We start from the raw sequence: 11211 nt of genomic DNA, 5'->3' as shown, positions 1-11211 counted from the left end.
CATGTCCCGGCCCTCGCGCCCTCACGTCCCCTGCACTCCGGCCCGGCCGGCCCGGCCCCAGCGGTGACAGGAGCTCCCAGCGCCACCGCCGCCGCCGCCGCCGCCTCCTCCCGCCACCCCCCGGCTGCGCCGGCGCCGCCAGCCCCGCCCCACGCCGGCCCCGCCTTCCCAGCCAGGACAATAGCGTGGCAGCTCTGCGCACAGTGGAGCAGCTCGGGAACCCCGGGTGGGAGCCAGCGCCAGGCCCCCGCCTCCTAGAGAATCCGGGAGTCCCACCCCAAGCAAGGGCCTAGCCAGCAGTCTGGGTCATAGACTCCGCCGTTTTGAGCCCGTCTTCAGGACCCTCAACCCCAGCTTTCTCTTCCATCAGACTCAGACACTCACAAATCAGCTTCCTTCTCTTCCAGGCACGCCGGCATTAGAGACCCCCCCGCCCCCGACCCCCTGGCAGATTCCTCTCTTGAGGTCCCAGGAATACAGGCCTCTGAAATTTCCTTAATCAAGGATGCAGCAGTTGAGATCCAGTCCCCTTCCTCAGATCCAGGAATCTGGGCTGCAGGCCCTTTCTTTTTCAGGACCAGAGAACAAGCCCCCGCCCTTCCTCCCTAGGACCTGGGGACTTGGACTTCTGTTCTGCTTTCCAAGGATCCCAGGTGTCTGGACCTTTAATTCGTAGCTCAGGGATTCATAAACCAAAGCCCCAGGTCCTTTCTTTAAGGATGACCTGAGTCAGATGCCCAGCATCATAGGGTTGAGACCCTATCCTTGCCTTAAGGACCATGGCATTTCTATTTTCTCACCCTTCTCTCCCTCCCACCTAATCTTCAGGGCTCACTGCTTTGTCTCCTTAAATAGCTGTAGAATTCCCTCTTCCTCAGGCCAGTTGGGGCAGCTCTGTCATATACGTACATCTGCGCATGTATGTTTCTGTAGATGTATGTTAAAAAAAGGCTGGAGTGCTAAATGGGTAGCAAAGGGCTGGGAGGTAGCTCAAGATTTTGTTCCTACAGCTACTTCATTGCCTAGGATCGGATAGGGTAGAGGTAGGGTCTTAGGGCTGATTTAATGGACCCCTTCCTTGATGGAGGGTAATAATGCTAGGAGAATCCCCAAGATGCATTCACTTATTGACTTTTTTTTATTAAACATAAATATTCTCATCCCAAGATTCCATACGCACCCACACCACCCTACTTTCCTCTTCCCATGGCAGTTCTCCACCTATCCTCATTTCTTGGATTCAATTTGTCCAGGAGCCTTAAGGAAGTTGAAAGGAATCAAGAGAGTGGCCATTTTGGGTTCCCAGAGAGTAATTAGCCATCTTGACAGCACTTCCATTGGCCAAGCAAAATGCCCCTCAGGGAGAACCAGGACAGGGCCTGGTCTGGCTCCCATTTTAATCTGTCCTACGTTGCCTTTTTCTCAGTACAGGTGGTCATCTTGAAATCTCTTCTTTCCTCATCTGGAAACAACTTCCTTCCCAGCCCCTAACCCCCATGACCCCTTGTCCCCATCCCTTTACAAAGAGCCGTCCGCCATCTTGAGTCTCTTTTACACAGGGAATAGTTGGTCATATTGGCCCTCTTGCTCCCACTTGGGGCATCCCCTTTGACTGAGCTGATTGTACACCAGTGATCCAGACAATTGTAATGATCTTTCTCTCCCATCAGTGTTCAATTTTGGAGGTGTAAGGTCACCATCTTGTTCTGGGTCCTCAGAAATCAGGACAATCCATTATGGCAAGTTGAAGATTCCAAGACTCTTCATTTGAGAGCTGTCACACGTGAGTTTGGAGACGCGGGTGGCTGGGTGTGGGGAAGGCAGCATATGGGAAGGGTGGAGTCCTGGGGGTCAGATCTGGGGATCCAATGGATGTAGGTTTGATGTAGCTGGTAAAAGCTCGAGGATGGGGTGTGGTGAGATAACCTGCCTGAGCTCTGTACAGTCTGCAGGGTGGGACCATGCCTAGGTGTGGGTTGAAGTCATAGAAGGTAGGGGTTCCTGGAGGTCCAAGGGGGGAGGGGGGTGGCAGGAAGAGGCCGCCTCCAGGGCCTTCACCAAGGCTCAGGCTCACACTGACTCCTCGGACCTTGTAGTAGCCATTGGTTGGGTCCTGAGGGACAAATGGGACTTGTTAAGGTATGTGAGGATGTAAGAGGGGGTGAGGGTCACTAATGGAGAGACACACTTAGAGCCAGACCTAGAGAGAGACAAAAAGACAGAAACAAGAGCAAGCAGAGACCAAGAGTCAGAGGGATAGACTACAAACTGATATAAAGACAAAGTGGGGCAGAAAAACAGTGACAGGAGACAAAAAGGCAGAAGGAAATGGGCAGAGGAAGGCCGCAACAGAGGGGTATAGGCCTGTTGAGGGCTGGTGGTGTGGAAGGAGATGCAGCAGGAACAGAGACTGAGACCAGGACATTCATTCATTCATTTGCCCACCAGCCCCAAGGCTGTGTCATGCTTGCTGCTGCCACCGGACACGTCTATCAAGGGGAGAGACTGGGCCCTGCCTTCCTGGAGATTCCAGGGCAAAGAGGAAATGGCAAATCACCAGAGTCCAGGGGGTCAGGTAGTGATGAAGGAAATATGGGCAGAGTGAGAAGGCTTGATGGGGAAGCACAAAAAGGATTTCAGGGCTGGGACGGGAATCCAGGGCAGAGTGGTCCTGGTTGTGGCAGATGGAACACAGAATGATCAGGGCTGTGAGGAGGGAACCATGGGCTTTCTAGAACAAGAAATGTCTGAGCTGAGACCAGAGGAATGAAGGGCAGAGTTAGGTAGTCTGGGAAGGAAAGCAGTGTTGTGTGGTGTTTCAGGCCAATAAAATAGCATATGCTAGGTACAGAGAGGACACAAAAGGGCTCTGGGCTGGGGACTGAAGTCAGTGGAGGGCAAAAGAGGGGACTTCAAAGGAGGGGCAGGCTTGAGAAGTAGGGAGGCCAGTGCAGGAGCTGGGTAGAAGGGGCCTGGCAGAGGCATCCAGGAGACCTGAGGCAGGACTGGGATGGGACAGTACAGGCAGATTGAGCCCTGATGTCGGGCTCTGAGAGGCTGGCCAAGGCTGGGAGACTTATGGGCATAATCAGCAGGTGAGCAAACAAGCTATGGAGGTGAGTAAAGTGGCCCAGGAGGCAGGAAGAAAGAGTGGAGGGGGCTAGGTCCTAGCTCCGGGGCCAAATGAGTGAAGAAGGAGGGGGCCAAGCAGGGAGAGACCTGGAGACTCAGTGAAAGGAACCCATCCCTTCCCAATACTTACCTTGGTCTCCAGAGCCACTTCCTCATCCAGAACTAGGTCACTGTGATCCGTGTGCACGATGGGGCCCTGGGGTAGGGGGCTTAGTGAGAGGCAGCACTCGGAGGATCCTCCTGGCCTAGTGCCAGACCCTAACAACCCTCAGCTGGACAGTGGAGGCCAGGCAGGAAGGACCAAGAGCACCTGGCGCTGGGGTCTGGACTCAAGACAGCAAAGGGCCCTGGGGACATATTTGGTCTAGGGAATAATGGGGTCAGGAGCATATTTGGACTTGGGGGAAATGTGAGCCTGGGATCATTTATTGGGATGTGGACCCTCTTTGAGTTTGGGGGCTCAGTGGGACTGGGAGAACAGGTGGGACTGGGCTCCTAATTGTTCTAGAAGCTGAGTCTGGTCTGGGGACCCTGCATCCTACCCGGTCCTCGCCACTGCCTGTCTCCTCCTCTTCGGGGCCTCTGGAACTGGAGCCATCGCTGCTGCCTGGGATTCGCACCAGGTTCTTTTGCTTGGAGAAAGGGGCTGAAGCCAGGGACAGTAGGAGGCAGAGATAAGTGATTGGGCAGGGTCATAGTTTGCAGAGGCCAATGAGCAGGAAGAGAGAGGACTGGGTTGGGTCAGGAGGCTGGAAGCCAATGGGAACCTGGGAGGGTGAAGAGTGTGACCCCAAGGCCATAGAGGTGGGACTGGGGCAAGGTCAAGGCCAGGGCAGTGGGGGGTGGGGGTGGGGGATGGTGCTGAGGTGGGGCTCAGTCACTGACCCTTGCTGTGGCGCCAGCAGCAGAGGGCCACCCCAAGGATGACCATAAGAAGAGTCATGGCTGTAGCAGCCACTCCAGCCACAATCCGCACAGTGGGCAGCAGGTCTGCAGGGAGGAGAGGGGGTGCTCTGAGGAGGTCGAGCATGAGCCCCAGGAGGAACTGGGGAGCAGGGGCTCAGGGCTTGCTTGCACTGGGGTCTCTGGATTCAAAGTCCCCTAGTTTGGGGATACCCAAGTTTGTAGGTACTTTAGCTTGAGGTCCCTTAGGCTTAAGGGCTCATGAATTTGAGGTTCCACAAGTTTAAACCCCCTGGCTCTAGGGAGTCCTAGAATTTGAAGGGTTTTTAACTTTGCCATTCCCCATACTTGGAGCTTCCTTTCTTTGGGACCCCAAGTGTAAGGGGGTCTCTGTTTAGAATTCTGTATTTGAAGGAATTTACTGTCTTGAGGGTCTCATGATTCAAGGGACTTATAGTTTTGAGGCTCTCAAGATTTGAGAGTGTCTGCATTTGGAGGTCTTTGATTTAGAGACTGGTGTTTAGGGGGTTTGGGATCCTCAGATTTGGAGTCTTCAGGCTCAGGATCTCACCTCTACGCCCCAGACTGACCCAGGCGCCTCCCTCGCCCAACCGGTTCCTGGCACTGCAGTTGAAACCCCGGCTAAAGTCTGACTCCTGGGTCCCCGAAATGTGTAGCACAGAGATCAGGGCCGGGCCCTGTCCGCCGTGGCCCTCCGAGGCTGGGAATGTCTCCACCAGGAACCGACCCTGCGACCCTGCCGCCAGAAAGCCCTCATCCCAAGACCAGACCTGAGGGCACACAAAAAAAGGAGATCATTAAGGAGACTGGAGAGGAAGGGAAGGACAGACAGGGTGTCGACAAGTTAGAGGTGGTCGTAGCAGTTTGGGGGTCTGGCTGGGAGGAAAGATAACGACTGCGCTGGTCCTGAGAGCGGGTATATTCCCTTACCACGGCATCTGGGGCTGGAGATGCGAAAACTAGACATTGGAGACGGGCGGGACCCCTCAGAAAGGCGGGAGCAGAACGCAGGGCGGTCACAATTGGGGGAGCTGTTTCGGAGATTGTGGACCAGTTAGACAGAGGCCCTGCTCTCCGAAACGCCAGTTCTCAATAAGGCGGGGCCAAGTCTTGGGACTCTTCGCTAACGCCAGTTAACCAGGCCACGCCCCTCAACAAACTCCGAATCCCTCAAAGGCTCGCCTTCGCTAGGTCTGGCTCCAAGCCCCAGGCCCGGTGGTCCAAAAAGCTCGCCCTCTCAAAGCCACACCCACCCCCGTTTAGAGCTGGCCCCCTCTGTCCACTCTCTATCCCGTCCCAGGCTCTGCCAGGTCTTCTAGGAAGTGCCACTTTCTCACCGTTCACTGTCAACCTAGCCTCCGCAGCGCCGCCCCCCAGGCCAGAGAGCCCCGGCTCAGCTCTGCATACGTAGTCGCCTGCATCCTCGGGGCCCACCGACGGAAGGCGCAGCGTAGGCCCAGAGCCCAGCACCTGGGAGAGGGTAGGGGCGTCAGGGGCAGGATCTTGAGAGGAGGTCCCGTCCACCGCCGGCCACGGCCACAGGCCCTAGATCGGGCCTCACCTGCGCGTTACCGCTGCGGGTCCAAGTTACACGTGGGAGTGGGTTCCCGCGCCAGGCACAGCTGAAGGAAGCATCTTCCCCTACGTCTACTGACATGGGCTCCGGCCTTGTCTGCAGAATCGGCCCGACTGGAGGAGAGCAGAGGAGGCGTCACATGGCCGGGGAGGGATGCAACTTCAGACCCAAGATCGGGTACTCAGAAACGACACCTTCAAGGGCCCGAGTATAGGCTGCCAGTCCACAATAACTCAGCTAGCACGCCGGACTACTAACGACCCGACCCCGAGCCCTCGCTCGGCCTCTGCTCGCTTACTTGGCACTGACCCAGCATAGCCAATCCCAGCCTATATCCTATTCGGCCCCACCTTCTCCCGCAGCCAGTCGCAGGCATGCCCCGCCCCCCCAGTCTGCCCCACTTTGGCCACACCCACGGCCCCGCCCCCGCTCACACTGCACGTCCAGCGCTGTGCTGCGGTTGGCGCTGCCCACTGCGTTGCTGACCTCGCAGGACACGGGTTCAGTCAAGAATGAGGCGTCTGCTACAACCTCCAACATTGGTCCGCGGGCCCCGAGCACTGGGGAGCCTCCCTTTGCCCACCTGCAGAGGGAGTGAGGCTGCTCATGTTGTCCCTGCTTCCCAGGCACACCCGCGCATGTCCCAACCCTAGTCCTCCCTAAACCCTGCTCTGGGCTACGGAGAGGTGACCTCACCTATAGCCAGTGACAGGAGGTTGGGCTGTTGCTTGGCACAGGAAAGTGACCTTCTCTCCCTCCAGCACACTCTGTGGTTCTGCAGACAGTGTCACCACCGGGGGATCTGTGGAGGTAGGTCAATGGTTAGCGGTGGGCAAGGACCTGGAACCCCCCGATGGAACACCTGAGTCCAGTGCCCAGTTTCTCCACCCCAGAAGTCTGGGTCCCCATTCTCTTCTTCCTTTTGAGCTAAGAGTCGAAGACTCCAGTTCTCAATTTCCCTAGGGCCCCAGGTCCACAGCCTCCTCTTTCCTCAAACCTTGGAGTCCAGGCCTCAGGCCCCTCTTTTTCCAAGGACTTGCAGTTTGGAAGGCCAATTTTTAACTGCACTCACACTGCAGGCTTAGTGTGATAGCTGTATCCTTCCCTGAGGGCAGGGCCTGGCTCCGGGCCCGGCAGACAAAGGTGGCTCCATCATCAACGCTGGAAGGAGTCAAGGATAAGACGCTTTCCACTGACCCAGTGGTTCCTTCCTTCAGCAGGGTCTGGAGGTCATGAATAATAATAATGACTTCATCTTCCCATTATATTGTGTTTACTATGCAACAGTCATTTCAAAGCACTTTATTTAATACTCACGCTTATCCAATGAAATGAATATTATTGTCCCTATTGTACAGATAAGGAAACTAAGGAACAAAGAGGTTAAGTTACCTGAACTCAAGATCAATCAGCTAGCAAGTATCTGAGCCAGGATTTGAACCTGAGTTGTCTGGCTCTGGAATCCTTACCCTTAATCACATACTAAGGGTCCTAACCCTTGAACTTCTTCCCTCCCATGGCCTTTTCTCCTCTGGATAAGCCTGTGGACCCCAGATTTCCCTGAATGGGCAAAGGCTGCACAGGGATTTTGACCTGACCTGGTGGAAGGTGGTTCCATCCAGACGGATCCCATCTCGAAACCACAGCAGCTCAGGGGTGGGGCGGGCATCCCCACGGCTCCGACAGGTCAGATTTGCAGGAACTCCAGCAACCAGAGACACAGAGGGGCCGCCCAGTACCTGGGGGGCTTCTGGAGGTACTGTGGGTGGATTGGGGTCAGAGCTGGATCCTGGGCCCAGAGACCCCAATCGTTCCAGCACTAACTAACCACCCCTCTGGGCTCCTTGGACTCTGACACTCAGCTAAGCACTGGCTATACCCTCGGGCTTCCAAGATACAAGTGAGTTGAATGCTCACCCAGCACATGCAGTTGGGCTGGTCGAGAGCGGAGGCCTGCTTGGGTAGCCTGACATTCATATGATGCTTGATCCTCTAGCTCCACGGGCCTAATGTAAAGGTCGTGCTGGCCACTGGCTGCATTCCCTGATATCCAGTACCGGGACCACCCTGAAGTTAAGGAAGAGGCAGTCAACCATGATTCTGAGTTCCTGGCCCCAGCCTCCTTTCCCAGGCATCCCAGCACCAAAAGTGGGTGCTGAGCGAGAGAGACTCTAACCCTCTCCCATCCAGAGTCATGGCAAACTTGGGGGTGAAAAGTCAGAAAAAAGTAAAACAATTGTCCTAGAAATCAGATTAGTACTACCTCTGGGGTGAGGAGAGGGCTGTGGTAGGAGAAGGGAATAAGAAAGTCTTCTTGGGGAGCTGACAAGGGAAATGAGTAGCAGTTACATGAGTGTCTATGACTATTTGGCAAATCTTCCTTTTGTGTTTTCTACGCCTCTCTGCATTTATGTAGCATTTTATAATACAAATAAGAATCTCCTACCCCCTAAAGAAGAAGCTAAAACTTCAGTTCTCCCAGATGTTTATCTGAGCCTAGCAATTTCCCAAAATTGAAAACATTAAAATAGAAACTTCAGATACAGCCCAAGCCCAGCACCCCCACCTGGAGCCAATTCCTCCTGAGTAGAGAAAACAGTCTCACCTGGTAGGTCCCTTTCACCCCCTAGAGCGAGCCCATCCTTAGTCCACTGAACCAGCCCCCAGTATTCGCCCAGGGCACAGGGCAGCCGGGCCTCATCCCCCAGCAGTGCCACCATGTCATCAGGTTGCTGCAGGAAATGGGGCGACAGTCCTAGGAGAATTGGGGGAAGGGAGTAGGGTTGAGTTTAGCAATGAGCTTAGCTCCCTCCATCGGGACCCAGGGGTCCAGGCTCCCAAAGTTCTCCTGCAACAGACCTAGGAGTCTGAGCCCCCCAGTTCCATTCACCCCAGTAAAGAGGCAGATGGCAAACAATCCTCCCCCCAGATTCATCCGCCCCTGGAGGTACCTGCATGCCCTTTGAGGCAGAAGAGGAGAACAAGGAGGGCGGGGACCAGCATCCCCAGTGTGTGTCCCCCAAGATTCCGCAGACTTGCCGTTGCACTGGCTTCCCTGCTAACTTCTTCCTCAACAGCACACCTCTCCCGACCCTGGTCGGAGCTCTCTTTGCGCCCGACTCTTCGCCTCAGACTAGAGGCCACCCCGTTTCTGGCCTGGAGTTCCCCCTGCCTGCTCAGCTGCAGGCTCCAACACTCTGAAACACAGGCGGGTTCCGCGCCCTAGGTCTCAGAGAGACCGCAGAGGGCCCGATCCCACTCGCCCCGCCCCCTTGGCGACCCGCCCCTTCCCATTGAGAAACTCCCGCGGCAGAGACTTGGATGAATGGGGGCACGCAGGGCGGGGTCTCTCCGCCGGCGGGCGGCCCAGCCAAATGGAGTCTGGGAGCCGGAACACCTGGGTCGAAGAAGGGCGTCCCGGCTGGGTTGGACACCTGCACCCTGCCAGGCTTGTGGGGGGACAGGGCGGGGGAGAGACTGGAAGAAACTTGCTCAGCCCAGGTCCTTGGAGGAACCGCGCTGAGTGGAAACGAAGCTATAAATGGGAGCCCCTGGGGCTTCCCTAGTTTCCGCGCCCTGGGGAGGCGGGGCTCGGGCCCCCCCTGGGCCTGCGGGTCAGGAAGAGGACACCCGGGTACCTGGGGGCAACCGGGACCCCTGAGAAGAGGAGGGGGTTCAGCTCTTCTCCTTTCAAAACCCCTCTTCAGAATATCCCTCTGCCCGCCTTGTTACCGCTGCAACCCATAGCACGTCCAAGGATCCAGGAATCCAGGCCCCCAACCCCTCCCTTCCCGAGACCCCTCAGCCCAGGCTCAGCCCCTCGTCCCACTCCGCGGTGGTTGCTGGGCGACGGCTGGGAGGCGGCGGTGCCCGAGCGGGGGCAGGCGGGGAGGCTGGGAACCTCGCAGCTTGTCCTGACGGCTGCCTGCCGCCCAGCTGGGGCGTTCCCACGCTGCGGGCCGGCCGGTGCGCTGCGCAGCTGGCCGGGCAGGTGGGCGGGACCCCTAGCCGATCGAGTGGGGTCTGGGGGCCTGGGGGGCCTGGGACCCTGGGTCTGACATTCCTGAGCCTGTAGTGACTGCGGGGAGGGGGGGGGGAACACACTCAGGTTCTCTCTTGTTCCTGAGCTCAGACTCTGGCGTCCTCACATGGCAGGGGTTTGGACTCCAGGATTTTAAGACTGGGCGATCAGACTTCTGTTGACTGATAAGTTAATGGCCTGAATTGCCAGTTTCTGAAGAGCTGGGGATTCAACTAGATCCCCTGGCTGCAGCATGGTGCAGTTGGGAGAGGATGACAGGGGGTCAGAAAATCTGGTCTTAAGTCTTAGAGTCAGTGGATTAACCACCAATCTCTCCCACCCCCACACAGGCCCAGGAGGATTTGAAAATCACAGACGGTGAACATCTGCCCTAAGTCCTGTGTGTGTGTTGAGGGGGGAGGGTTGGAGGCCTGAACTCCTGGGACCTTGGGGAGAAGAAGCTGCAGGCCTGGGCTCCTGAGTTGAGAGACTTCTAGGTCCAGGGGCCTGAACTGGCTTCCTTTTGGGGACTCCAGTGCCTGGATTTTGACATAGGATGAACTTGGAGCCAGGACTCCTGAGTCTTGGGGAGGAAGTCAGGTAGTAAGGCTGTTTTTCCAGACACCTGACATTGCTTCCCCTTCCTGGCTCTCTTGGGCTACAGGCATGGAAAGATGGAGAGCCTGAGGTCCCAGGAGCATCCAGAGAAGGAAAACAGCCAAAGTGGAGGATGGAAGGTTTTCGCTAATTAAAGGTCCCAGCAACTGACAGCTTTACACCCTGGCCCTGAGGGACACCATCTGGTGCGAGGCCCCTAAGACAGAACCTCCAGTTCTGCATCCAGTCCATGCCCCAGGAGGCGTGGGGGGCAGTTGGGAGAGGGAATGTGGGGGAGGGCTAGGGGTCAGTAATGGGAGGGAAGAAGAAAGACTAGAGGGAACATCAAGTGTGGAGCTGTGGGGGCTCAGGCCAGATGCCTCATCTTATTCCTGGAAGAAGACCAGAGAAGGGAGTCGAGGGGTTTGGGGGAGGGGGGGGAAACGAGCCGTTCCAATTCCTGCAGGAGATAAGCAGGCAGAAGAAGCTTATCCCATGTGTGTGGGGGGGCACACTGGGGTGGGGAGGGCACACCAAAGAGCAAATGGTGATAAAATTCAAAGTCATGACAGGAGGACTCAGAGATGGAGAAAGAAATAAAAGAAAGAGGTGTAATCAAATACTGACTGAGAACAAATATTTATTGAGCTCCTGGTGCACGTGAGAGACAGCACGTGGTGCGTGACCGGCAGAGATGAGAACAAAGGAAGATGGAAAAACAGACACATGTAGAGGCATAAAGAGAGACAGTGACCGAGGTAAAGGTTGACTGAGGTGTAACCACCTTATGAGAGGGAGGAAGGGGAGAAAGGAGGGGGGAGCGAGGTGGGGGAGGAGGGGGAGGGGGAAAGAGAGAAGCTGGGGAGAGACAGAGGGAACTTCATGAACTAGAACTCCCACAGCCAAAGGAAGGTTCCCAAGCCGGGCCTCGCTCCTCTGCCCATTCAGCGCAGGTCGCCTT

At 56.3% G+C, this 11211-nt stretch overlaps 2 protein-coding genes across 3 annotated transcripts in view; both read right to left on the bottom strand.

Moving 5' to 3' along the window:
• The window catches only part of APLP1 (amyloid beta precursor like protein 1), a 10255-nt gene extending 10145 nt beyond the window's left edge, over nucleotides 1-110 (bottom strand). Inside the window, exon 1 of one of the 2 annotated variants that reach the window (XM_029925912.1) lies at nucleotides 4-110. The gene's annotated coding sequence lies outside the window, so the exon portion shown is untranslated. The remainder of the gene's footprint in view (nucleotides 1-3) is intronic. The other variant, XM_029925911.1, reaches the window with a different exon arrangement.
• Nucleotides 111-1115: 1005 nt separating this feature from the next.
• On the bottom strand, nucleotides 1116-8635 carry KIRREL2 (kirre like nephrin family adhesion molecule 2). Its single transcript, XM_029924273.1, is given in 17 exon segments — nucleotides 1116-1772; nucleotides 1775-1805; nucleotides 2075-2113; nucleotides 3263-3328; nucleotides 3675-3778; nucleotides 4018-4122; nucleotides 4607-4826; nucleotides 4987-5087; nucleotides 5394-5526; nucleotides 5618-5745; nucleotides 6067-6215; nucleotides 6329-6434; nucleotides 6705-6855; nucleotides 7231-7391; nucleotides 7550-7699; nucleotides 8238-8387; nucleotides 8584-8635. Coding segments are annotated over 17 exon segments (1884 nt in total). The 3' UTR covers nucleotides 1116-1734.
• Between the last annotated feature and the right edge of the window lie 2576 nt (nucleotides 8636-11211).

This window comes from Suricata suricatta, chromosome 16 (assembly GCF_006229205.1).
Source record: "Suricata suricatta isolate VVHF042 chromosome 16, meerkat_22Aug2017_6uvM2_HiC, whole genome shotgun sequence".
Taxonomy (NCBI): Eukaryota; Metazoa; Chordata; class Mammalia; order Carnivora; family Herpestidae; genus Suricata; species Suricata suricatta.
The sequence above is the reverse complement of the archived record's forward strand: the minus strand, read 5'-3'. Positions and strand labels throughout refer to the sequence as shown.